A 23,734-nucleotide genomic window follows, 5' to 3' on the forward strand; every position below is an offset into this window, starting at 1 on the left:
ATGTCCTCCTGAGCCCCTACTTGTCTAGCACTGTTTATAGTATCACCATCCTCCCTGCCCCCCAGGCTCACAGCCCAGGAGTCAGCTTGGGGCCTCACACTTTCTCACCACCCCCCCTTCCCTCCTCAGACACTACCCCCACCCTGGCGAAAGCCCCCATCACCTCCCACCTGGATCACTAGGGAGGTCTCCAGGGCAGTGAATGTAGAATTGGGCAGAGGTGGGGAAGGTTGGGACATGCAGAACGGGGCTGGGGGAATGATGAGCCTTGAGCACAGGAGGCGTGAATGTCGGGTCTCTGGCATCATTCTCTCCAGGCCTCAGTCTTCAGAGGAGGAGACATGGGCCCGCAATGGGGAAGTGGCTGGCCCTGGCTCACCTCGGGGGGCCCCCCACCCCGCCCTCCCTTCCCTCAGGAGCATGCAGAGAGCTCAGCTCGAGGCACCCTCTGCTCTTGAGGTTTTTGGGGCCACAGGAAGTGCTTGAGGCTGCTGAGGCAGTGGTGACTCTGGGCTGGGGCCTTTGGGACAGACACGTCCTCTCTGCACAGGGGTGCCATGGAGAGCCTGGGTGGGGGAGAAGCCTCTGGCCTGCGAGCCCAGCCGGCCCCTCGCCTTTACGGAACAGCCACCTCCTCAGCCAGTCCGCACCCACAGGGGGCCAGGGAAGCCCGGAGCAGCACCCCCTGCAGGACTTACGGGGCTGTTGCTGTCCTCTGCTTTATCAACCTGCTCAACTACATGAACTGGTTCATCATTCCAGGTGAGCTGGCCGGGCAGAGGAGGAAGGGAAGAAGGGAGGCCTGGGACTCGTCACTCAGTCAGCCAGCAAACATCAATCCAGCACCTTCCATGAGCTGGGCATGCAGCCAGTAACAACCCCCACTCCACCCCTGCCCTGCCCTTAATGAAAGAGTTCACGTTCTGGCAGAGCAGGGGGTGGCACAGTGGATTGAATGCCAGGACCAAAGTCAGGAAGACCTGGGGTCAAATCCAGCCTCTGACACTGTGCCCCTCTGTCTGCCTCAGTTTCTTCATCTGTAAAACGGGGGCTAACAATGCGGAACCTACCTCCCAGGGCTGTTGTGAAGATCAGATGAGAAAGTAATTGTAAAAGCACTTAGCCTAAGGCCTGGCACATAGTAGGGGTGCTAGTATGATGAATAATTATGATTTATAAACATATATAATTTATAAATTATGATTTATAAACAAGCTGACTGAATAGAGTAAATTGGATGGTGATAGAATGAAATTGCATTTATTAAGCACTTGCTGTATACAAAGCACAACGCATACATAGTATCCATACTGGATACTAAGCACTGGGGACAGCAGAGGGAAGAAGCCAGTCCCTGCTGGCCACCAGGCTAGGTTCTAATAAGAGGTATCCGATCAATTGAGACTGAAAGGCCCCCAGGGTGCTTGGGAGAGGAGCAGAGCAGATGTCTGGACCACCTCTTCATTGGCGTTTCCAGGGATACAAGGCTATCCCTCCCTGATGCTGACCCCTGGTCAGGCTGGGCTGCCCCAGAAGTCTCGCTGTGCTGGCTCTGACCCAATGGGAGCTCGATTCTGGGGATGAGGGTCCTGGGGTCAGGCTGGAGGCAGGGCTTGTGACTGGTGAGGGGCCAGATGAAGCCAGATGAAATGAGGTTCTGGGTGAGCTTGGGGATCATAACAAGGGATTTGACCTGGTCAAGCAAAGCAGCCGGAAAGGCTTTGTCCAAGTCTAGGAGCTGGCTGACCACTTGAAATGGAGATGAGCCTGGCCAGCTCAGGCCCTAATCCCGATAGCAAGGATACTCATGGGAAGCATTTCGGGTAGCAGTCCCTGGGGACGGCCAAAGTACTTTACACAGACCCATCCATAAATCTCACAACAACCCCAAAAGTCAGGAACTCTTATACCCATTTTGTGGAGGACAAAACAGGCAGAAATGGGTAACATATCAAGGAAGTGTCTGAGGCTGGATTTGAACTCAGATCTGCCCACCTCCCAGTTGGGTCCTGGGGTATCTGCCTAGCTTAGGGGCTGTGTGACCCTGGGCAAGTTGCCTGACATCCCTCTTCCTTTTATAATGAGGATAGAAGGTGAAGAGTCTGCTGAGGTCGGAAAGATTTTCTCCTAGCTGAGGGGGCTTTACTGGTGCACACATCAAGGGCCAGCCCCGGGTGTGGGGAAGATCAGCTCAGGGAAACAGAGGTTTGTGTTTATACACAATTTTGAGGCACTTAGCCAAGAGTGGAGCATGCTCCTATGTGAGGAGTGAATCCCAGGGAACAGGGCTCAGGAAGGGGGAGCAGGAGAGCTGAGGACAATTCCAAGACATGATTGGCTTGCTCCAGCTTGGGGGGCTAGGCACGTACACAGAACATGGGCCAAGGAAGGGAGGTTTTGGTTATCTGACAGAGTTTCCGGTTGCTGGGCAGATTCAGATGAGGCCTTCATAGGTGCTGGGCAAGTCAGCCTCATCACAAGGGACTTGTCCATGGGCTCACAGGCAGGTAGTACTTGGCATTGCTGGGATCCAAGCCCAGGCATCTCCCATCTGGCCTCTAGACCTTCCACCATGACCTCCCGTGTGTGCATTGAACTGGATCCAGGAAGCAGAACGAAGCTCCCACATCAGGCCCGAACAAGCCCTCTGTGAATGTCTTGTATCTGACGGGTTTCTCATTCGTACTCTTAGATGGGATTTTAAGGGCCCTCCCTGAATGTGGACCCTCCCTTAGTTATGTGACTTGGTGCCAGGCAAGTCAAGTGCTGGAGATAACAAATTTTTAAAAGGGCAGGGCCTGGCCTTAAAGGGATTACTCTCTAATAGTGGACAGGCATGTAAAAGAAAGTTGAAGGGGCAGCGGGCAGGGTGGGGGAGGGGAGGCAGGACAGAGCCCAGGCCCCAGGCCCGTACATGACGCCCTGGAGCCCTCTTTAAATGATGGCCTTGGGAGGAGCCCTCTGCTCAGCCCTCTAGTCAGCAGGCAGAGGATATTGAGGGTCTTGATGAGGATCCCAAGGAGCAGCTGATGGGAAAGGGAGTGGGCACTGCCTTTTCTGGGCTGTATTTTACTCCTGCTTTAAAGAGGGCTATGAGAGGGGGCTGCTAGTGGGTGGGACAGTCAGTCCTGGGGCCCCGAATTCTCCCAGGGATTCAGGCACAAAGAGATTCCTGAGGAGCTGCCTGGATCTGGGGCCTCCCTTCACCTGGAGCCTTGGGGAGGAGGTCCATGAAAGGGCTAGTTAGATCCCCTGTCACTCCTTCCATTCCTTCCCCTTGGGCTTTGACACATTCTGAAAACACCAATGCCCATTGAAAGTCCTATTCATGAGGGAGACTAGGGAGTCTAGCGCCCTTGAAGGGCTGTTTTGTGTGTGTGTGTGTGTGTGTGTGTGTGTGTGTGTGTGTGTGACTGTATGTATGTGAGCATGAGTGTATATGGATGTGAAGTGTGGTAAGTATGTGATATGTGTGGCAAAGGTGTGTGGATGCCTGCATGCATGTATGGTATGTGTGTATGTATGAATGCATGCAAGTGAGTACATGTGAGTCTGCATATGTGTGACACATATGCGCTGTATGACGTGTGTAGCAAAGTATGAGTGTGTATGTATGTGAATGTGTGATGTGTGTATGTATGTGAATGTGTGATATGTATATAAGTATGTGACAGGTGTGATGATGTACAAGCATGTGCATGTCCATGTGTATGTGTGTGAAGTGTATATACATGTGATATATGTGGCAGGCATGTGTGTTTGCATATATGTGTGGTACATGTGAGGGGGTATATGAGTGTATGTGAATGTGTAGGGTTGTAGATATGCATATGTGCTGGGCGTGGGTGGTTGCTGGAACTGTTGCATTTTCTCTTTTAAAGATTCTTTTATACTTTGGCTCATTCCCACACCCTGGGTATCTGGCTGCAGGGTGCTCTTCCACCTTTGAGCCGGGCCTGAGGTAGAACCCTGGGTTCTGACTCAGACACTCTGCATGGCCGCTAATCCCTTTGTGATCTTGGGCCTGGAGACTGCTTCTTCATTTATCAAAGACCAGATTGCCAAGGTTCCTCCTCCTCCTCCCCCTCCCCAAACCAGGTCATGAGCCAAGGTCTCTGACTTATTCCATAACATGGTGTCTTTGGGAAGGGTATGTGTGTTGTGTGTGTGTGTGTGTGTATATGTGTGTGTGGTGTGTATATGTGTTGTCTGTGGTGTATGTATATATGTGTATGTTTTATGTGTGTGTGGGGCATGTGTGTGTGTGTGTGTGTGTGTGTGTATGAGAGACAGACAGAGGGAGACACAGAAACAAAGGGAGGGAGTCTGAGGGAGGCTCTTCAGGTACTGGGCAGCAGCTGCCTCAGTTTACCCACTGGCCTCTTGGTTTGCAGGGGTGCTGCTGGACATTCAGAAGCACTTTGTTCTCAGTGACTCAGAAGCTGGCCTACTGCAGACAGGTAAGGGGGGTGGGGAGGCTAGGGGAGATTTCCAGGCACTGGGGGCCTTCAGATGTCAGCAGGGCTAGCTGGCCCTCAGCCTGCTCTGCCCAAGCTTAGGGCATAGCCACAGCCACAGGCGGATCAGGGCCTTGGCAGGCCTGTCTTCCTTCTGGACCATTTCTGGGTCTTATCCTAGGGAGCCACACTGCTCAGCTCAGTTGGCAGTGATGGTGTGCTTTACTGGGCCAAGGAGCCCTTTGCCTGGTCCATCTCTGCAAGGTTGGCCTCTGACCACACTGGCTGACCACACTGACCAACCACACTAGCCCACCGCAGTCAGACTGAGATGAGACTGGTGCAAGGTCACTCAGTGTCTTGATTCTCCTCTGCCCCCTTTTCTCAGGCCTTGTGTGTGCTCCCCAGGTGCCAGTACAGCAGATGGGCACAAAGGGAGGGAGGCCAGCTTTAGGACCAGAGCTGGAAGTAGGGGCAGAGACCAGGAGCTCCATCTCCCTCACCTCAGGGAAGACTAAGCCCCTGCTCAGCCAGAACACAGGGAACCATTCTCCCACCTGAAGCCCTGAGGCCTGGTCTTGGGGGTCACTCAGGCTGCCTTCAATCTCTTCTATCCTGAGTTGGGGGGCTTCAGGAATGTGGGGGGACCAGAACGTCTGTATCCAGCTCTGGAGCCATTGTTAAGGAAAGGGGTTGATGAGTTCATGAGCAGCAGAGAACAGATGGGGAAAGGAGCCAAGTTCAGGTCTTTGGAGGAAAGGAGGAGGACCATGAAGGTGCCCCTGGGGCAGTAAGGCATGAGCCTGCATGGACTCAGGAGTTACCTACTGTGTGGCTCCAACAAGGACCCCCCTCTCGAGGTTCTAGGTTCTGCAGGCCCCAAGGAGAGCAGCCTTAGACTGAAGACTGTCTGAATCCCTGGGCTGATGATCAGGAGACATTCACTGGAATGTTGGGAGCTTGCCCCAGGAGCAAACCAGGGCTGCATCCTTTCCATTTGGGGACGAGACTACAATGTGGTCTGAATTTGAGGGTGTGTGTATGTAGATGGCGCAGTCGAGAAGATCTGAGTTCAGATCTCAACCTCAACCACTTAGCCAGCTGTGTGACCCTTCTTCGCACATAACCTCTGCTTGCCTCAGCTTCCTCATCTGACAAATGGGGATGATAACCACCCCTCCCTCCCAGGGGTATTGTGAGGCTCAGCCTTTGAAGCATTACGGAAAAGTTAGCTGTTATTAATTATTATAAGGAAGGAAGGTGGAACCTAGTGGAGGGAGGAGAAACACTGAGCAGTAGGGGCTGGTGCCCATTTTATGGGGCAAAGTGCTTGCCTAGGAGATGGAGACCCCTCTATCCACCCCTGGGGAGACCCCTCTATCCACCTCTGGGGAGACCTTTCTATCCATCTCTGGGGAGATCCCTCTGTCTACCTCTGGGGAGACCCTTCTATCCACCTCTGGGGAGACCCAGGCACCAGCTAGATCGGACTGTGGCCTGGGAGCTCGGAAAGAATCCTGTGGGAGTCTGGGATCCTGGCTATCAAACTGAGCAGGAGACCTCCAAAGGAGAGAGCTCCCTGGCTTGGGAAATGCTCCAGCCTGGGCAGGCTAGTATGGCCGCGATGCTCCGGGCCAGTCTTGTATCTGTCTCCTGGCTGGGTGATCTCCGGTAATCTGCTTCAGGAGGAGCGGCCTCTTCTCCTTCCCTCCGTCCTCTCCATTCATCCCTTCGCCCCGAAACTCTCTCACTCATTCACCTCCCTCGGCCAGCCCTGGGGGTGGGGCATCTTGTCCTCTCCCCTGTCCGGGGGATGGGGAACGGGGGCTCCCCAGGGCAAGCCTCAGGCACGTCTGCTTCCCCTCCCTGCAGTGTTCATCTCAGGTCTGCTGCTGGCCGCTCCGCTGTTCGGCTACCTCGGGGACCGCTACAGCCGGAAGGCCATTCTGAGCGTCGGGATCGTCCTCTGGTCGGGCGGGAGCCTCAGCGGATCCTTCCTCCCGGGCCAGGTGGGTGCCTGCGGGCCCCGGAGAGCCCAGACCGCAGCGGCCGTTGGTGATTTCTCCACGTCTTCAGGAGGGAGTTGGGAAAGACTGAGCCCAGTGCAGGGCCAGCTGCTCGCTGGGGCTCCCTCCTCTCCCTGACCAGGACTGCTTTTTTCCGCAGCCCTGGGCTTGGGGGTCCGTCCCCTTTGTAACCTTCCCCAGCCCAGGTCCTGAAAATCACGGATCTGGACGGTTTCCTCTCAGAGGAGAGCCCCGGGCAGAACCACAGCCCCTCTGCTCAGAGGCTCATCAGTCCCGAGGGACCGTTAAGCTCATGGCCTCCCCTTCCTGACTCCTGTCAGAGGCCCAGAGTGCTCCAGCTGCCTCCTGATAGACCAAGGGCTAAGTGACCTCTCCCAGGCCCGAGCTCTGGACAGGGGAGATTCAGCCCTGGAGCAGTCGAAGACCTTCCGCAGGACTTCTCTGCCCGGAGCATCGAAGGTCTCAGGGCATCTGGGAGCCGCCAGGGCTGGGGTGGAGAGTCTGCTTCTCTGTCAATTCCAGGGACCTGAGGCATAGGAAATTCCTTTTGGAGAGGAGAGAATTATTTTGGGATCATATCAAAATAAAGTTGTCAGGCAGAGGTTGAATTTCCTTTGTGTAGACGTCCTGGCACAGTGCCCCATCTGCACGTTCGCTGCCCCCCTCCTTCCTTCCTTTCTCCCTCTCTCCCTCTCCCGACTCAGATCAACGGAGATTGGTCATAGCAATGGTCATAGCAGACCCTATAGACCCCTACCTCCCCTTCCCCTCTCCTCTCCCTCTCTTCTCATCCCGCTTTTCCTCCCCCTTCTCTCCCTCCCCTCCCCATTTTCCTCTCCCTTCTTCCTCTCCTTCCCCTTCTCTTTTACCTCCTTTCCCCCCTCTCCTCTCCCTCCCTTCTCTTCTACCTCCCCCTTCCCCTTTTCTCCCTCCCCTTTCCCTTCTCCTCTTCCTTCCCTTCTCTTCTCTCTCCTTTCCCCTCCTCTTCCCCTCCCCTCCCTTTCCCAGTTTCCCCTTTCAGAAGCCCCTTCAGCTCCTCTTTTCTCACTCTTGCTCCGGGTCCCCAGGAGCTGACTCCTTTTTGCTGTCTGTTCCTGATAACTTATAACTCAGGTCAGCTGGTAATTCAGGGTGTCCTACCCCCATATTTGCATTGTAACAGAGGACTCTTTGAGACCCTAAAGAGGAAAGCTATGATGGTGGAATGCCAGGCAGTTTGTGGGGGATGGGTCTGGTGAGCAAGGTCAGGGGCTGGGCATCAGGAGACCCAAGTTCCATACTCAGCTCAGTCACTAATTTTCTAGGTGACCTCAGACAATTCACATGCCCCTTCTAAGCCTCTGTTTGGAAGATTTCACCCTTCCTGGTCTAGAAATCCATGCTTCCTTCTCATTTTACCTTGGGCAAACCTCTTTGCTGGTGGCTGTTCTGTCCCCTTTATCTCTGGTTCTGACTCCTCAGGAGCTGTGGAGGAACCCAAGGGGGAAGGAGCAGGCTTTCTGCAGCTTTCTGCCTCCTATCTTGTACACCTCTTACCTCCTCGGTGACTGTTTCCTCCCCTTCTCCCTCTTCTGTAAGCCCGGAAATAACACGTTCTGGGCTGGGGAGAGCATGGGAGGAAGAGAGGCCTTGGTAGGGGCTCCCTATGTGACCTCGACCACATCCTTGCCCCTTTCTGGACCCCTTGATGTGTCCCTGGTGCTAGAGAGTGGTGGACAGAAGAGGAAGGAACCCAGGGAGAGTGAATGATCCCTAGGGATGGGAAGGCTGTCTGTGTTTGCTTCAACTGGCCCCTATGGAGTCTTGAGGGGATTTAAGGGAAGGCCAAGTTATGCCTAGGTGCATTGACCCCATCCAGATGTAGGGGTAGTTACACCGTCCCTTCTTACCAGACTCTTCGAGAAGGGTGACTAGGGAATGCTGTAGGAGCTCCTGCTCTTGTTATCAGCAATCTTCTGAGAAAACTGGGCTAGAATAAAGTAAGATTATTAACCCCTGGGGGAGGGCTTGCCTGAGGAGGTGGTTCTTCCCCCTCCCCATTAGGGGTGCTGAGACAGCAGCTCTATTCATGGGGGAGCTCTCAGGAGAGCTGTTCTGGAGTGAAGCAGGCTGCCTGCCCAGGGTGGTAGTGAGTTCCCCACCCCTGGAGGCTTCAGGCAGAGGCTGGGTGTGGGACAGAAAGGACATCTCCTCAGGTCTGGGCTGGAGTTCCCAGGATTCCAAACCCCTTCTCTTCAGACTGCTAGCATTTGCGGCCACTCTGAGGCCCAGTCTGGCTGGGGGGAGCCAGCAAGACTTGACGAGGTGCAGGCTCTGGGCAGAGGGGCAGCGCCAGCCCAGAACCTCACGTTACATGCTACCTCTCTTCTCGTTTCCCCGGGCAGTATTCCTGGCTCTTCTTCCTTTCGAGGGGAGTTGTGGGTATTGGGGTGGCCAGCTACTCCACTATTGCCCCCACCATCATCGGGGACCTCTTTGTGAAGGACCAGAGGACCCGGATGTTGTCTTTGTTCTACGTCTTCATCCCAGTTGGAAGGTGGGTGGACAGTCTTCTGAGGGGCTCCCCTTGGATTCATCACAGGCCTGTTTCTTAGGGGGATAGACTGAAGCCTAAGACAGCCCCACTGTCTTGCCATTTGTCCTTAGAGTTTTATGGACAATGTAGTTCCACCACAAGAGTTTATTAGCCACCTTGCTTGGGTAAGGCCTTGTGGTGTGGTGGTTAGGGTGGGCCAAGCTCTGAGTCAGGAAGACCTTCCTCTGACACCTAGGGGCTGGGTGGCCCATTATTCTGACTTGGCCCCATAGGCTTTCCAAGGTCACAGCGACAGAGAAGGCAGGAATCTGCTTGGGTAGATGGTGGGTGGGAAATATTGCCTTGCGCTAGTGAAATCAGGGATCTGGACCCAGATAAAAAGTGTGGGTTCCAAGCTCTAGCCAGAGACAAAGTCAAAGGGGAATTTGTCTTTGTGGGGCCTCGCCTTTCTTGGGGCAGGCTCCTGAATGTAGGACAGTTCACGGCAGGAGAGACAATTAACATCTGGGGCATCAGGGAAGGCTTCACCTGGGAGATGGCCCATGGGCAGTGCCTGGGAGGAAGATGAGGATTCTTGGGGGCTGAGATGAGAGGGAGGCCATTCTGACCTAGGGGGCAGGGCATCGAATTCCAAGCCAGGCTCAGAGCTCGGTATGTGGAGCTGGTGCTTGCTCTTTTGGGGCTGACCTGACCCCCTTCCTGGGGGCTGGGAGGAGGTGTTGTGGTCTTGGTTCACAAGTGTCCAGCTGTTTCTAGGTGACTTCCTGTCGCCTTCTGATTCTTCAACCTAGTGGAGGTTTCTGTCTTTTCACAGTGGTCTGGGCTATGTTCTCGCATCTACAGTGACTGAAGCTACCGGGGACTGGCACTGGGCTTTCAGGGTAAGGGTCATCTCCCTCTTCGCTTTCTCCCTTTACCACTGATGCAATTCCACCCACTTTATTTGGAAGTAAAGCAGAGTGGAGAGGCAGGGGCAGGGAGGGAGCAGCCAGGCCACCAGCTGGATGCCGGGAGCAGCAGCCCCCTGGGTCTCGGGACACGGTTTAGTTGGGCCTTGAGTCCAAGTGCACAAGAGCAATCTCCACCGGGGCACATTTACTCCCACTCTGAGACCTTCCCACCAAGGAGAGGCAGTTGGAGAGCAGAGAGGGGCTACTCCAGACAAGGATCTTTGGCTCTCTCCAGATCATGCCCTGCCTGGAAGCTGTGGCTTTGACCCTGTTGGTCCTGTTGGTCCCAGACCCACCCCGGGGAGGCATGGAAGAGCAGAGCAAAGCTGGTGGTTCCAGGACCAGATGGTGTGAGGACATCAAATATTTGGGGAAAAAGTGAGTGCTGGTCACATCGTGCTAGTCCTTGGCAGCCAAAGGGGCCCCCGGGGGCAGTGGGGAAGAAGCCGGGTCTACAGTCAGGGCTTGGTGAGGTGCCTGACTCTTACTTACTTTCTGGGTCTCAGTTTACTCATCTGTAAAATGGGGGAGGGAGGTTGGACTCTGTCTTGGAGGCATCCTCTACCTTTAGCATGTTAGGCCTTCTAAACAGGAGTCCCCCCATGAAGCTCTGCCAGCAGTATCCCAAAGACTTTCGTTGTCCTAGGGGAGCACAGGTGTCAGCCAGGCAGCCAGGGAGAGCTGCTGCAAGGGGAGCCTCCGCCTTCCATGCTTCACCCAAATCCCAGTCTCCTTGCTGTCTGCATGAGGAGGGCTGGCAGGGGGTCTGTATGCAGAGAGGATGGTGGGCTAGTGTGGACAGAGGTGCCCAGCTGAGCGCCCCAGGCCCTTCCTGGCTCTGGGGTTTTTGAGGGAAGAAGGGCTTGTGCAGATTCAGAAACTCTAGTCTCAGAGCTGGAGCGGAACTGAGTCACAAATGCTGGGCTGGGGCAAGGTGGGGCCCTGGAGCCGGGCAGGGAGGTGCATGCCCACCAGGTGGTGCTGTGGACCTGCCAGAACTCCAGGTCACAGTTTAGGGCTTGGATAGGTTCGCATTTTCAGCCTTGAGTGTCAAGAGATGGGGGGATGGGGAAGAGGCAGAGATCCCGCACCCAGAGCCCAGCAGGCTGCCTCTCCCTCCTGTCCCAGTCCCAGCTCATCTGTGAAAGGAAGGGCAGGTTTTGGCCAGGGCTGGGAGAAGCAGCTCTGTCTGCAGCTAGGACTGTCTTAGGACAGCTGGGGGCCCCAGGCCTGGAGTCAGCAGGACCTGAGTTCAAATCCAGACACTTACTAGTTGTGTGACCCTTAGCAAGTCACATGACCCTGATTGCCATTTAAAATAAAAGAGATCCTGGAGGTCACTGAGTAGGAGAGTGGCAGTCTGATCTGGGTCTATCCCAGACTTCCCAGCCTGCTCTGGGAAAGGAGGGGAGGGAAGAATTGGTACCCGAAACAAGGGAGGCCCCCACCCCCATCTCCTCTCTGCCTCTGGGAGCACAGATGTCCTGCCTTGGGCACAGACCCATGCCTTTGTCGTCCAGTGAGGGAAACTGAGGCAGAGGCAGATTGCAGGGCTAAGGAACACACCTCGAGACTCCAGCTCCCACCCTCTTTCAGTCTCCTGCCTTCTGCTGAGCTGAGGGGAAAGGGCTCAGCTGGACCTTGAATGACTAGGCTGGGATTATGGGCCAGAGAGCTTCCCTTCTTCAGCCTCCTACCTCATCTGTAAAATGGGCTAACAATGTGGGTTGGTGCAGGGCTGCTGAAGGGTGCCTGCCCACTCACACTGTTCTCAGGCCCCCATTGTCTCGACAGCTGGAGTTTCGTGTGGTCGACTCTGGGAGTCACAGCCATGGCCTTTGTGACGGGAGCCCTGGGCTTCTGGGCCCCCAAGTTCCTGTTCTACACCCGGGTGCTTCATCACCTGCAGCCTCCCTGCCTCCAGGAGCCCTGTGATTCTTCTGACAGGTGAGGGAGCAGGCCAGGGCTTCCAAGAGAGCCTGGGCTGGGAGCAGAGACGGTAGGAGGCAGGGAGAGCACCTCTCCCGAAGGGCTGGTATGCCTGGGGATGCCCTTGCTGTGTGATTCCAAGTCAGGCTCTTAATTAACTCCTCTGACCCTTTGGAAAACACAGTCACTTAGCCTGACCCCTTCTTACTCGTAAAGAAACTGAGGCTCCAGGGAGAGAAAGGGAGAGGCTTGTCTGAGTCTGGCGGCTGTGTGTGGGGAAGTCTGCCCTGGGCATCCATCTGGGCACCCTCTTCCTCTCCCTGAAACTGATTTTAAAGTGTTTGAACATCAGGGATGGCGTCTCCAGAGCCCTGGTTAGCCGGGTAAGTCCTGGTAAACCACCGAATCTGGCAAATTCTGGACACTTTCTGCCAAATGCTTGGGCAGATCTTGAGACCCTTGGGTTCAACATGATGGCACATTCCTGGTGAGGGAAGACCCAGACTCAGACCCAGAGAAAGCTTCCTTAGGCCTCTTGAGTGCTTGGGGCAGGGGGAGCTCTGAGTGGCCAGGGGCTCCTAGTGGGAATCCAGGCTCCATTGCTTACAACCTGTATGACCTTGGCAAATCCCTGCTCCTCTTTGGCTCCTCAGTTTCTCCATCTGTAAATGGGGGTGGTGCTTAGTGATCTCTAAGGCTCCTGCTGGTTTAAAATCCTGGATTCTCTGGACCTGAGTTTTCTCATCTGTAAAATGGGGGCAGCATGAGCTGCCCTCTCGCTCCCAGGGTGGGCAGCTTGTGAGAGGTTTCTGGGAACCCCAAATTGGGGGCAGGTGGGGAAAATGCCATGGGCAGACCCTTTCCAGGAAGTGTCCTTTACAAAGGAGCCTCCATACTGGGAGGAGGCAGAGCCTGGGGTCAGCAAAGAGCCCTGGGTCTGCTCTGGTCATTGAGATGCATTTCTTTTAAAATCCTGGCAAAGATAATTTAATTCAGCAAATGTTCACCAGCAATTCAACAACGTTCTTTGGGAGGCAGCATTGAAAAGAAATAGAGCCAGAGACCCTGGGTTCAAATTCTCTCTGTGCCATCCACCTATGGCAACCCTTCTGTGCTTTGGCTTCCTCATCTGAAAAATGAGGGGCTTAGTCTGGTCAAGCTTTGAGGCCCCTTCTTGCCTCATGATGGAGCATCCCTTCATCTGATCTGGAGCAGTCATATCCTCCCTGATCTACTCTGGGAACACAAACAGAAAAGGGCTCAGGCCTTACTCTAGCACTCACCATCCACTGGACACACTGGTCCTCCCACTGGTGTTGAATGCACCCTGTTTATGAGGAAGGAGGTTTCTGGCAGCTGCTCAGGCTCAGCCTCCATGAGCCCTGAGAAAGATGGACGGTGACTACCAGTGTGGTCAGACCGGCCAGGGCCTTTGAGATGCTTTCCTTTCCACCACCATCTGAGGTGTAGACATTCTAGCCAGAGTCCTGGCTTCCCTGCCTCCAGAGACTTTGAGTGCTCTGGGCTCTAGTTTGGTTCAGTCTTAACACTACCTAACCCTGCTATCGGCTGGCTCATACTACTTTACCTAGTGTGCCGCCGAGATATTTAAAGCACTTTTGTAAATACCTCAAGGACCCTGGGACATGCAACTTCACCAGCAAGCCTCAGTTTACCTGCCTTAGCAACCTGTCCCCACTCTCTGCCTCCTACCCCCAGGAAGGCTAACTTAGTGGCTCTTGTGAGCCCGTGCTGGCTTCTGATGATGGCTCCTTTCTGTTCCTGATGCTTCATTACCAGCAGCACTGGCGGCACTCTGGGGACCCCCCCCCCCGCCAAGCTTCCTGGATGTCCCCATGAGTGTCCACCTCCTCCCTCCTCCCTCTGGCATCTGGCTGCCCACCAGTCCTTCTTTCACATCATTGCTCCAGGATGGCATGTGGGGACACCCCAATCCTCTGTGTCAGAGCCTTCAGTCACTGGGATGCCATTTGTCTCCCTCTAGAGCCCTTGAAAACACCTTTTTTTGGGGGCCTGCATTTAGAGGAACACTTTACAGTTTGCAGAAAGTTTTACAAAGATCATCTCATTGGAGTCTCCCAATAACCTTGTAGGTAGGCACTATTAGGACCCCCATTCTACAGAGGAGAAAACTGGGGCAGCCAGAGGTGAAGTGACTCATCCAGGGTCACACAGCCAGGAAGTGTCTAAGTTACCCTGTGTCACTTATAGAAGAAACCTGGCCCAGGCTGGAAACTCAGTGGTGACTCTCAGGGCCCCCAGTTTGAACATCTCTCTTCCTGATCTTTGATGGTTTGTCCTGCTGGTGGCCCCTGCCCCTGGGGGCTCATGATGTTGGTGCCAGGTGCACTGCCAATGCCTTGGGCTTCAGCCTGGCCTGCTTCTTGTGACTCAGATCTCTGGAGCTCAAGTGACCCAGCAGGCCCTGCCTCCCTAGGAGCAGGGTTATGGAGGCTTTTTCTCCTTTCCCTGTTGCTCTGGCTCTTCTCTCTGCTTCTGCCCATTCCAGTTAGGAGACTTTTGGGTGGAAAAAGCCAGCCAGGAGTCACTGGAGGTGGAGTAGGGAGGGGTGGTCTCTGAGGCCTTTCTGCTCCAGGCAGCAGGTTTTCCTCAGTCTTTTCTTCCTATCTCAGAGCAGAAAATAAAAGCCTTAGAACAGTGCCTAGGCTTTCCTCTTTCCTCCTTGGTGCTTGTAGGGCCCTGGCCCACTCTTTTATGCAGATGTATCCCTCCTTCAGTTGTTTTCAGTCATGTCTGTCATACTGTGACCCCATTTGGGGTTTTATTGGCAAAGATACTGGAACAGTTTAACCATGTCCTTCTCCAGCCCATTGTACAGATGAGGAAACTGAGGCAAACAGTGCCTTGCCCAGGGTCACACTGCTAGGAAGTGTCTGAGGCCAGACTGGAACTCAGGGAGAGGAGTCTTCCAGACTCCAGGTCCAGCGCTCTATCCACTGCACCACCTTGCTGCCTCATCTCCATCCTGATGATTCCCAAATCTACTTAGCCAGCCCTAGCCCTTGAATCTCCAACCACACATTGAACATCTCACACTGGATGGTCAGCATGTCCAGAATGGAATGCATCACCTTCCTCACCCCAAGGCCTCGCCTCTTCTGAATTTCCCCATGACTTTCAAGGGCACCACCAACCTCCCTGTCTCCCAGGCTCACAACCTAGGTGCTACCCTCAAGTCCTCCCTGTCTCTCACCCCTAGATCCAATCTGTTGTCAAGGCCTGTCTGTTTACCTTGGGAACATCTCTCCCCTACACCCCCTTCTCTTCTCTGAGCCTGCCCCAACCCTGGTGCAGACCCTCTTTCCTTCACACCTGGACTATTGCAGTAGCTACTGGGGAGGGGGGTCTGCTGCCTTGGGTCTCTGCCCCCTCCTCCACTCAGCCACTCTTCCTAAAGTTGACGATATGCGCCCCCCCCCCTTACTCAATACACTGCAGGGGCTCTCTCTCACCTCCAGCATCAAATACAAGATCCTCCGTTTGGCTTTCAGACACCTGACCCCACCTCCCTCTTTAGTCTTCTTACACCTGTAGCTGGTAGATTCAAATGGCTGGAGAAGACAGTGAGGCTGTCTTAAATCCAATTGACTCAGATGTCACTCTCCTGATGTCATCGGTCCTCTTGGAGCCTTGAGGACAAACAGCAGACAATCCTTCTTTCTGTCTTTTGTCCGTGTCTCCTATAAGACCAAGTCCATCAGAGATCTGCCTCGGGAGTCACTCCTTTGGAGGCCTGCCTTCCTCCCATCTGCTGGTCTCAAGTTCCCTCCCACCAGTCCTTGGTGTCCACAGGGTTCATGCTGCAGGTTACATCTGCCGGTCTGCAGACCCATGAGAACATACATGCAATCTCTGATCTTCCTACTGAAGGTCAGAGCCTGTTTCCTTTTTGAACTGGACATTCCTTTGATGCTCCAGCTCTTTTCTGGGGTTCCTGATGCAGCTCCACTACATGAGAAATGGCAGTTTCTTCCTCATTCCTGCTCCCACTGGTGATTCAGCCCCCTGAGGGTGGGTCAGTGCTCCTTCCCTCAGAGTGTGATCACTGGTTAGCCCTGAAGGGCAGACCTTTCTAATACCATTGCTCCTAGGTCCCCATCTGGAGTGTCCCCTGAACATCAATCAGTCAGTTGATATCAATTTACCTTTACAAGGAAATATTTACTAAGAAGACCCATCACTCTCCTCACTTTCATGGAGTGGGTTTAGGTTTGGGAAACACTTTACATACGTTTATCTTACTTGCTTCTCAGAACAACCCTGGGAAGTAGGTGCTAAATGTTTATTTGATGGTTGAGGCATAGAAATGAAGTGACTCACCCAGGGTCACCCAGCCTAGTGTCTGAGGCAGAATTTGAGCTCAGATTCTCTTGACTCCATGTCCAATACTCTATGTACCATGCCACCCAGCTGCCAAGTGATAGCAAAGACAGAAATCATGGAGTTTCCCGTTTGGCCCATGCCCACACACATTCCTTAGGAGGGCAGTCTGGCTCAGCAAACACATAGTAAGGCACTTGAACTGGTTGTTACTTACTCCTCCTGGCCCTGGGCATCTTTTCCTTCATTCTCAGGATCCCTGTTACATTGGATCCAGGGCACAAAGCTCTGCCTCCCCTTTGTCCCATGCCTCCTGGTAAGACACTGAGGAGGTCAGCAAAGAAGGAGGCTGGAGGGTGTGGGGGCAGCAGGGGAGAAGGCTGTGACCCAGCTACTGGCTGAGCCCCCCATGGGTCTCTTTACAAAGTATCTGGCTGTGCTAACCCACTTATCTCTGGCATTGGGGAAAGGGACAAGGGTAGAAAACAGTTCCTGGGCATGTGAAGGAAGAAGCCAAGATGGCAGAGGAACTTTGTCACTGAAAACAGGTGTATGCGTGTCAGAAAGAGCCTTTAGTAGGGTGAATATTCAGTCGTTAGAGTGCGCTCAAGAGCTCTAGTGGTTTGTGGACTGAACAGGAGACAGTCTGTGTATGGGGGAGAGGCAACAGAGGGTGGGGAACAGGGAGAAGGGCTTTCTCCTCTTGCTAAGGGGGCATCCCATGAGCTGAGAGCTGAGTGCCTCTATTCGGCAACCTCTGGGCTCCACGGTCATGTTCCCTTCCTCTTCCTGGACTCTCTCTCTTGGCTTTTTTTCTTGAATTCTCCCTTACGTCCTATGCAGGTGCCCCTCATCCCCCTTCTAAGCCAGAAGTTAGCAGGGCACTGCCCCCTTCCTTCCCTCTCTTCTAAAGCAGGCACATTAGTTTGATTTATATCAGAGCCATGGGTGAGTGCCTGAGGCAGGAAGACTGATATAGCACATCCCGTTCTTCAGTCTCCATGAGCCCCGTCCCAAGTTCATGCCAGCCCTCTGACTGAATAATTATTCCTGTGGCCCAGCTTGCCCCCAACTCTGTCTGGGCTCCTTTTGGCTCTGTTTCTTGAGGGCCACAGTGAGATCTGGAAGCTGGGGTCCCTCAGTGGACTTCTAGAGAAAGCCACAGTGATTCCCTTGTCAGCCGACCTTCTTAGATCAGAACTGGGGCATCTGCAGAGCCTTGCCCTGGAGGGAGTGGATGCCTTGGCAGATGGCTATGAATAGCTCTCCCAGGATGATTAGCCAGGCAGCATGTCAGTTCTGTCTCTGTGGAATGTGAAAACAATCAGAGTAATAAGCCAGGCAGGAGAGGGCTTGGCTGCTGACCACTTGAGGGGCTGCAAGGCCATGTTGGCCATGACTGTGCCTGTTTCCATTCCCAGAAGGAATTTCTTTAATGAAGACCTATTTCTGCCCCTTCACTGGCATTGGGTTCAGGCATGGGGCGCATGGGGAGGAGTCTGTTGTTTGGTCGTGTCCGGCTCTCCATAACCCCATGTGGGGTTCTTGAGGCAGAGATCCGGGAGTGTGTGCCAACTTCTCCAGCTCATTTTATGGAGAAGGAAACTGAGAAGGAGGTCTGGGCTAGAGCAGATGGTTGGGAGGCCACTACACTCTCAGTCTGAGCAATGACAACTTTGTGACCAAGAACATCATTACAGTCACTGGGACAGGGGGCATCTGTGGTGGCCATGTGTCAGAGGGGACTTCTGGGGCCTTGACTCAGGCAGAGATTCCACACGGTTGGCTACACAAGAGGATATCCAGGTTGAGGCAAGACAGCCAAGTCCTGGCCCAATGGCAAGGGGATGCCCTCAAACCCCTGTGTGACCCGCCACTTGTTTGTCATGGTTGGGAGGCAGGATCCTGGGATGATTGCTGGATTCAGGGTCCAAGGTTCAAATCCTTCTTTCCTTTTTGGGTTCAAATGCTTTCTACTTGTATGAACTTGGACAACTCGTGATGGCTCCTGGGGTCTCAACTTCTTTATCTGTAAAATGGGGAGGGGGTAGACTAGGTATCCTTGAAGGTCCTTTCTGACTCCATATCTCTGGTTCTATGATCCTAATCGCCCCTTGAGTCTCAACACATACAGAGTCACACAGTCTTCGAGTCAGGTTGGACTTTTGGAGTCATCAAGGCCCCCCACAAACCAGGCTGACAACATCCCCATCAACCACCCAAGGTAGCCTGGGCCATTTGGGGTCTCTAATTGTTAAGATGCTTTTTCATACATAGGAGAAGGGATGACCAAGTGAAGCCTTGATGACTTTGAGGAGTTCCCCAACCCACTTGAGGAAGGTAGAGAACATGGGACACAGAAAAGTCACTGATCAAACTGATGGCACATAGGAAACTCCTAAGCACTTGCTGTGTGCCAAGCACTGTGCTAAACACTGGGAATAGAAATACAAGGAATAAGGAGAAAAAGGAGAAGAGGAGAGGAAGGAGAAGAAGGAGGGGGGTCCTCTTCTTCACTCCCCCTGACTTTCCCAGAACAGGGGCCAGAACCCTGGCTTAGGGGTGCGATCAGAGAGAAGGTGGGGAATGAGGAAGACAACACTGCCTCACATTCCTACTGGCTTTTCTCCTGATGGCCCTGTGAGGCCGGTGGTGATTGGGATCCCCATTTTACATCTAAGAAAATGGAGTTTCTGAGAAGGGATTTACTTGAGATCACATGGGAAGCCCCAGACATGGTGCTGATTGCTGGTGTCTCTGGGCACCCAAGGATAGCCTCTTTCTTCTGGCCCTGAGAAGGGTGGTGCCCCGTGTGGCCACCGTGGGCCATGTCACCCTGGATGAGCCTCTACCCTTACCCCTCCAGCTAACCGAGTTTCTTCTGCTTCTCCTATCAGCCTGATTTTTGGGGCACTGACCGTCGTGACAGGGATCGTTGGAGTCCTTGTAGGTGCAGAGATAGCAAGAAGGTTTAAGAAGCGCACCCCGAAGGCCGAGCCACTGGTCTGTGCTGGGAGCATGCTGGCTGCTGCCCCCTGCCTCTACCTGGCCATCATCCTGGCCCAGAGGACCATCCTGGTTGCTTATGTAAGTGAGGGCTGGAGGAGGGGCTGGGGGACCAATGGAGTTAGAGCTGCCCTTCCGCCTGTGGGTTCATTCATTCCCCTTCATCTCTGTGCAGCCATCTCTGTGCATCTCAGAAGGGGAAGTCCTCCCCATGTTATGGATGAGGAAACTGAGGTCACCCTGGCTTGGTGTGTGTGTGTGTGTGTGTGTGTGTGTGTGTGTGTGTGTCTGTGAAATTCTGCCTCCACTGTACTGCTGGACTACCCATCCTCAGGTGAGGAACAACCTAAACCCCAATGCAGGCCACATAGGTCCAGGCTCAGCCCCAGGGGCCAGAACCAGACTATTCTGCCTCCCCAAGGCAATCCTTCAGAACTTGAAGATGGCTCTCAGGGCCCCCACCACCTTCAAGGGCTCTTCATGGGCTGTGGTCTCTGGTCCCCTTCCCCCAATGTTGGCTGTGCTCCTAGATGGTCTCCAGCTCTCAGAAGGGCCCAGAGACATGGCCATGAGAATTCATGGGCCTGAACCTCAGAAGAGTTAGGCAGAGCTCTCAAAGGAATCTCTCTGATGGTGGAGGTCTGGGCTATGTGGTCCATTAACCAGTTTGTTCACCAGGTGCCAGGGACTCCTTGCTCTTTGTTCAGCATGTTGTTTGGGGTTGGGGTAGGTTCTTGATCTTCCAGAGCTTTTGGGTCAGGGTTGGCACAGCTTCACTGTTAATGCTAGAAACTCTGGGAACACATCCTAGCCAGGACTCCCATCCCTGACTCCATGACCTTGGACAGCTCAGCTCCTGCCTCACTATGAGTTCTATGAGTTTTTGGGGCTGCGTTTTGGGGATTCAGATGACCCACCTTGAGCCTGGCAGCTGCCTAGAGCCCAATCCCTCTGCCTTCTTCAGTGCATTCTTGGCCAGCCTGGATGTTTCCAAGAGAAGCCTCATCTGAGGGTAGTCCTGATGAGAGATGGGGAAAAGATAAGGGAGAGGGAGGCACAAAGACTGAGCTAGAAATGGTCTCAAACACCTGGAGAGATCCAGGTCTTCCATGGCACCACTGGGACTGGACATTATGCCAGAAGCTTGGGGCTTTTCCATCTAGTGCCCAGGAGGATCATTGCTGTTGCATGGGGGCCCAGCCTCTGTGGACCAGACAAGAAGGAGAGAGCAGAAGCTACAAGAGGAAGGGTGTAGGCAACATTTCCTGAGAGGGGGACACTGGTGTGGTCCCCAGAGTTATTGGCTTGTGGGATTTCAGGTGGAAGATGCCTTGGAGAGGGATTCAAACTTCCTCCTCTTGTGTGGAGAGGGCTCAGAAGAGGGGGTTCCTGGGCAATGGTTCTCTAAAGATGCTAGGGCAGCTGCTCTGTCCACATGGCTCAGTCAGAGCACTTGGTTGACCCACATGGTCTCACAGCTGGGAACCCAGCCTGGACGGGAGCAGAGATTCTCCCTATGTCTGTCCCAACAAAGGCTCTACTTGCCTCTTCCTGAAGACCCACCAGGCTGGGGAGTTCACTACCTTCTGAGGCTGCCTTTTCTGTTCCTTCCCAGCTCAGATCCTTGACAAGCACTTCCTGGCACAACCTGGGTCTGCCTACCATATCTCGCCTCCTCCCATGGCTCCTGGATCAGGGATCATTCAGCTGGTTTGGGGCTAGTGACCTTGGTCCTGGGGAACTCACCTATTTTGTCAGGGTCTGTATGTCCTGGGGATGCTGTGAGACTGTAATTACGGTTATTAACATTTTATGGTGAAGGCCTTCCTTCCTCCTTTCCAGGAGTGGAGCTGCCTCCCCCCAGGGGGTCCATGTTACTCTCTCCTTGAGTGTTGATTGAGAGCTCAGAAGGGCCTCTGACCCGGATTTAGGCCTTGGTACTGGGCTGGGGCCTTGGCCACCTCTTCCAGGTGACTTTGTCTTTCATGGGGGACAGGGACAGATGGGAGCCAGGGCAAGGCCCCTGCAGGCCTCCAGAAGAGGCATGTCTATCATGATGACAGCTATTCCAGAATGGAAGGGTCTTCTTCAGTGGGCAGCATGCTCTTGTCCATGGGAGCCTCCATGCAAGGTCAGGTGAGGCCATTGGGCATATGTACTGAAGAAAGATCCTTGTATCACTGTGGGTCACACTGGATTCCCTGCCACTCTGTGACAAGCACAGGGTTCTCTTCCTGAGGGAGGGCCCCCAGGGGCCACTTCTTTGGGGTTCTTTTTGTTGACTTGGGCAGAAGGTCACACAGACTTCCTCATTCCTAGCAGTAAAAAAAAGTTGCTCCCAACTACTCCCCTCATTTCTGTCCCTCTTTGTTTTTGCCATAGAAAAGTTGAGGGACCAAGATATTCTCTGGTGCTTTATCCTCCAGGAGTAGGTGGAGTGGGGGAGAGATGGACAGACAGACACAGAGAGGCACAGAGAGAGACAGACAGAGACACAGAGATAAGAGAGGAAAAGAAAGGAGAAAGAGAAAGAGGGAAAGAGGGAGACAGAGAAACATGACAGAAAGTCACAAAGAGACAGATTCAGAGGCAGACACAGAGACACACAGACAGACAGAGAAACAGGTAGAAAGAGCCAAGACCAAAGACACTGTGACAGAGCTCCTTTCCTGTTTTGATTCCAGGCTGGGATGAGGGTGGGAGTGCAGTCAAGAAGATGCCTCTTTTAGGAGACAGGGAGAGGTGGCAAGGGTCGAGGAAAGATTTCATAGTTTGGCAATGAAAGAGAGGAGAGTCACAGAAAAGGAGCTGGAAGAGACAGAGGAGTCCAGGATGAACTGTTCTAGAACATCTCAGGAGCCAGTGGGAGGAAAGACCAGAGGCACAGGTGGGTGGAGCAAGGCCTAGGAGGAGTGAAAGAGGATGGAATCAAGGTTCCTTCCTTTGAGACAAAAGAGAAGGAGAATGTGGTGACGATGCTGAATTTTAAAGGGTAGAGGAAGGGCAATGGACTTAGTCTTCTCAAGGAAACTGGGTCATCTGTTGTAAGCAGGTTTATCTATGTGAGTGTGTGAGTGGGAGAGGGTAGAACACTGCTGGAACCTGCCAAGAGACAGGTAAGCAAGCAGAGATGCACAGAGAGAGAGAGAGAGAGAGAGAGAGAGAGAGAGAGAGAGAGAGAGAGAGAGAGAGAGAGAGAGAGAGAGGGGAGAGAGAGAGAGGGGGAGGGAGAGGGCCTTTCTAAGCCCACACTAGTTTGTCAGGCTTCAGTCTGTCCTCTGGGGATATCACAATGGACATCATGGCAGGGTCAGATTGAACCAACAGCTGCTGAGGTCCCTTCCACCTCTGAAGTCCCACAAAGCCACATGGCTAGCTCACGTGGGCTTAGGAGTCACTCAGATTCCCAGGTCTCTCATTTTCACAGGAACTGTTATGTAGCCAGCTTCTTCCAGGTTTTATCTGCCAAGCTGACTGTTTGAGGCTGAGTAAAACACTTGCCATTTGTGCACACTATAAGTCATCTGGTTCTGACCATCTTTCTAGCCAGCAAGATCGCTTAAACCTTTATGGATAGCTTTCATTTACACATCGCCTTCATTTCCCAAAACATCCTTCCCCCTCTCCCCCAGAGAAAGTCATGTCTTGCAAAACACAAGGAAAACAATACAGCAAAATGAGCCACTCTATCAGCTCAATCCAGCTTTGGGTTAGGGAGCTTTCCACACATGCAGAGAATGTGGAGAGGTGCATTCTTGGGAGCTAAACAGCAAGAGCTTTTGGGATTCTAATCTGGACATACCACATGCTCACTATCCCTTAATCTACTATTGAAATTCTTTCTAGCAAACCCCATTTCTGTAATATAGTTTCCCCCATTATTTCTCTCCCTTCTCTGCTCTCCCAGTGCACCCCCTTTCCCCACACTCACATAATTCTTTTGAGATCATCCAGACATGATGGAATCACACCCAGGCTCTCTGTTTAATTGGGTTTTCTCTTAGACTGTTGGTAATAACCAGGTTCAGAGGGGTTGCATGTGTCAGTTCCTCATATAAGACTGTGAACACTTCAGCCGTATTAAGCCCCTGAGAATGTTCACTTTACCTTTTCAGCTTCCTCTTGAGCCTTGTGTTTGAGTGCCAAGTTTTCTGTTCACCTTCCTGTACCACAGTGGCTGCTAGATCTTGTGTGATCCTGAATTCTTTTTGTGGGCCCTTGCAGCGCTTTTTCTTCGACCTGGCTGCTGTATTCTTGAAACTTCTCCTATGTTTTCATTCCTTCTTTGCCCTCTGGTTCTCAGAGATCTGGGCAGTTTTTCTCTATAATTCCTTGAAATACAACATCGATGCTCTATTTCATGGATTCCAGGTAGTTGAATAACTCTTAAATGATCATTCCTTGAGATACTTTCCAGATCAGTTGTTTTCCTATGAGATAGTTTACATTTTCTTCTATTTCCCCCAG

The 23,734-nt window shown here is 53.2% G+C and overlaps 1 protein-coding gene across 1 annotated transcript in view; it reads left to right on the forward strand.

The window, feature by feature from the left end:
- Nucleotides 1-494: 494 nt before the first annotated feature.
- SPNS3 (SPNS lysolipid transporter 3, sphingosine-1-phosphate (putative)) overlaps nucleotides 495-23,734 on the forward strand; it is a 56,068-nt gene continuing 32,828 nt past the window's right edge. The window contains exons 1-8 of the mRNA XM_072618969.1: nucleotides 495-762; nucleotides 4,395-4,460; nucleotides 6,330-6,466; nucleotides 8,869-9,020; nucleotides 9,835-9,901; nucleotides 10,206-10,348; nucleotides 11,765-11,917; nucleotides 19,159-19,348. Of these exons, the coding sequence (XP_072475070.1) occupies nucleotides 558-762; nucleotides 4,395-4,460; nucleotides 6,330-6,466; nucleotides 8,869-9,020; nucleotides 9,835-9,901; nucleotides 10,206-10,348; nucleotides 11,765-11,917; nucleotides 19,159-19,348 (1,113 nt within the window). The 5' untranslated portion in view covers nucleotides 495-557. The remainder of the gene's footprint in view (nucleotides 763-4,394; nucleotides 4,461-6,329; nucleotides 6,467-8,868; nucleotides 9,021-9,834; nucleotides 9,902-10,205; nucleotides 10,349-11,764; nucleotides 11,918-19,158; nucleotides 19,349-23,734) is intronic.

Source organism: Notamacropus eugenii, chromosome 6 (assembly GCF_028372415.1).
Source record: "Notamacropus eugenii isolate mMacEug1 chromosome 6, mMacEug1.pri_v2, whole genome shotgun sequence".
NCBI lineage: Eukaryota > Metazoa > Chordata > Mammalia > Diprotodontia > Macropodidae > Notamacropus > Notamacropus eugenii.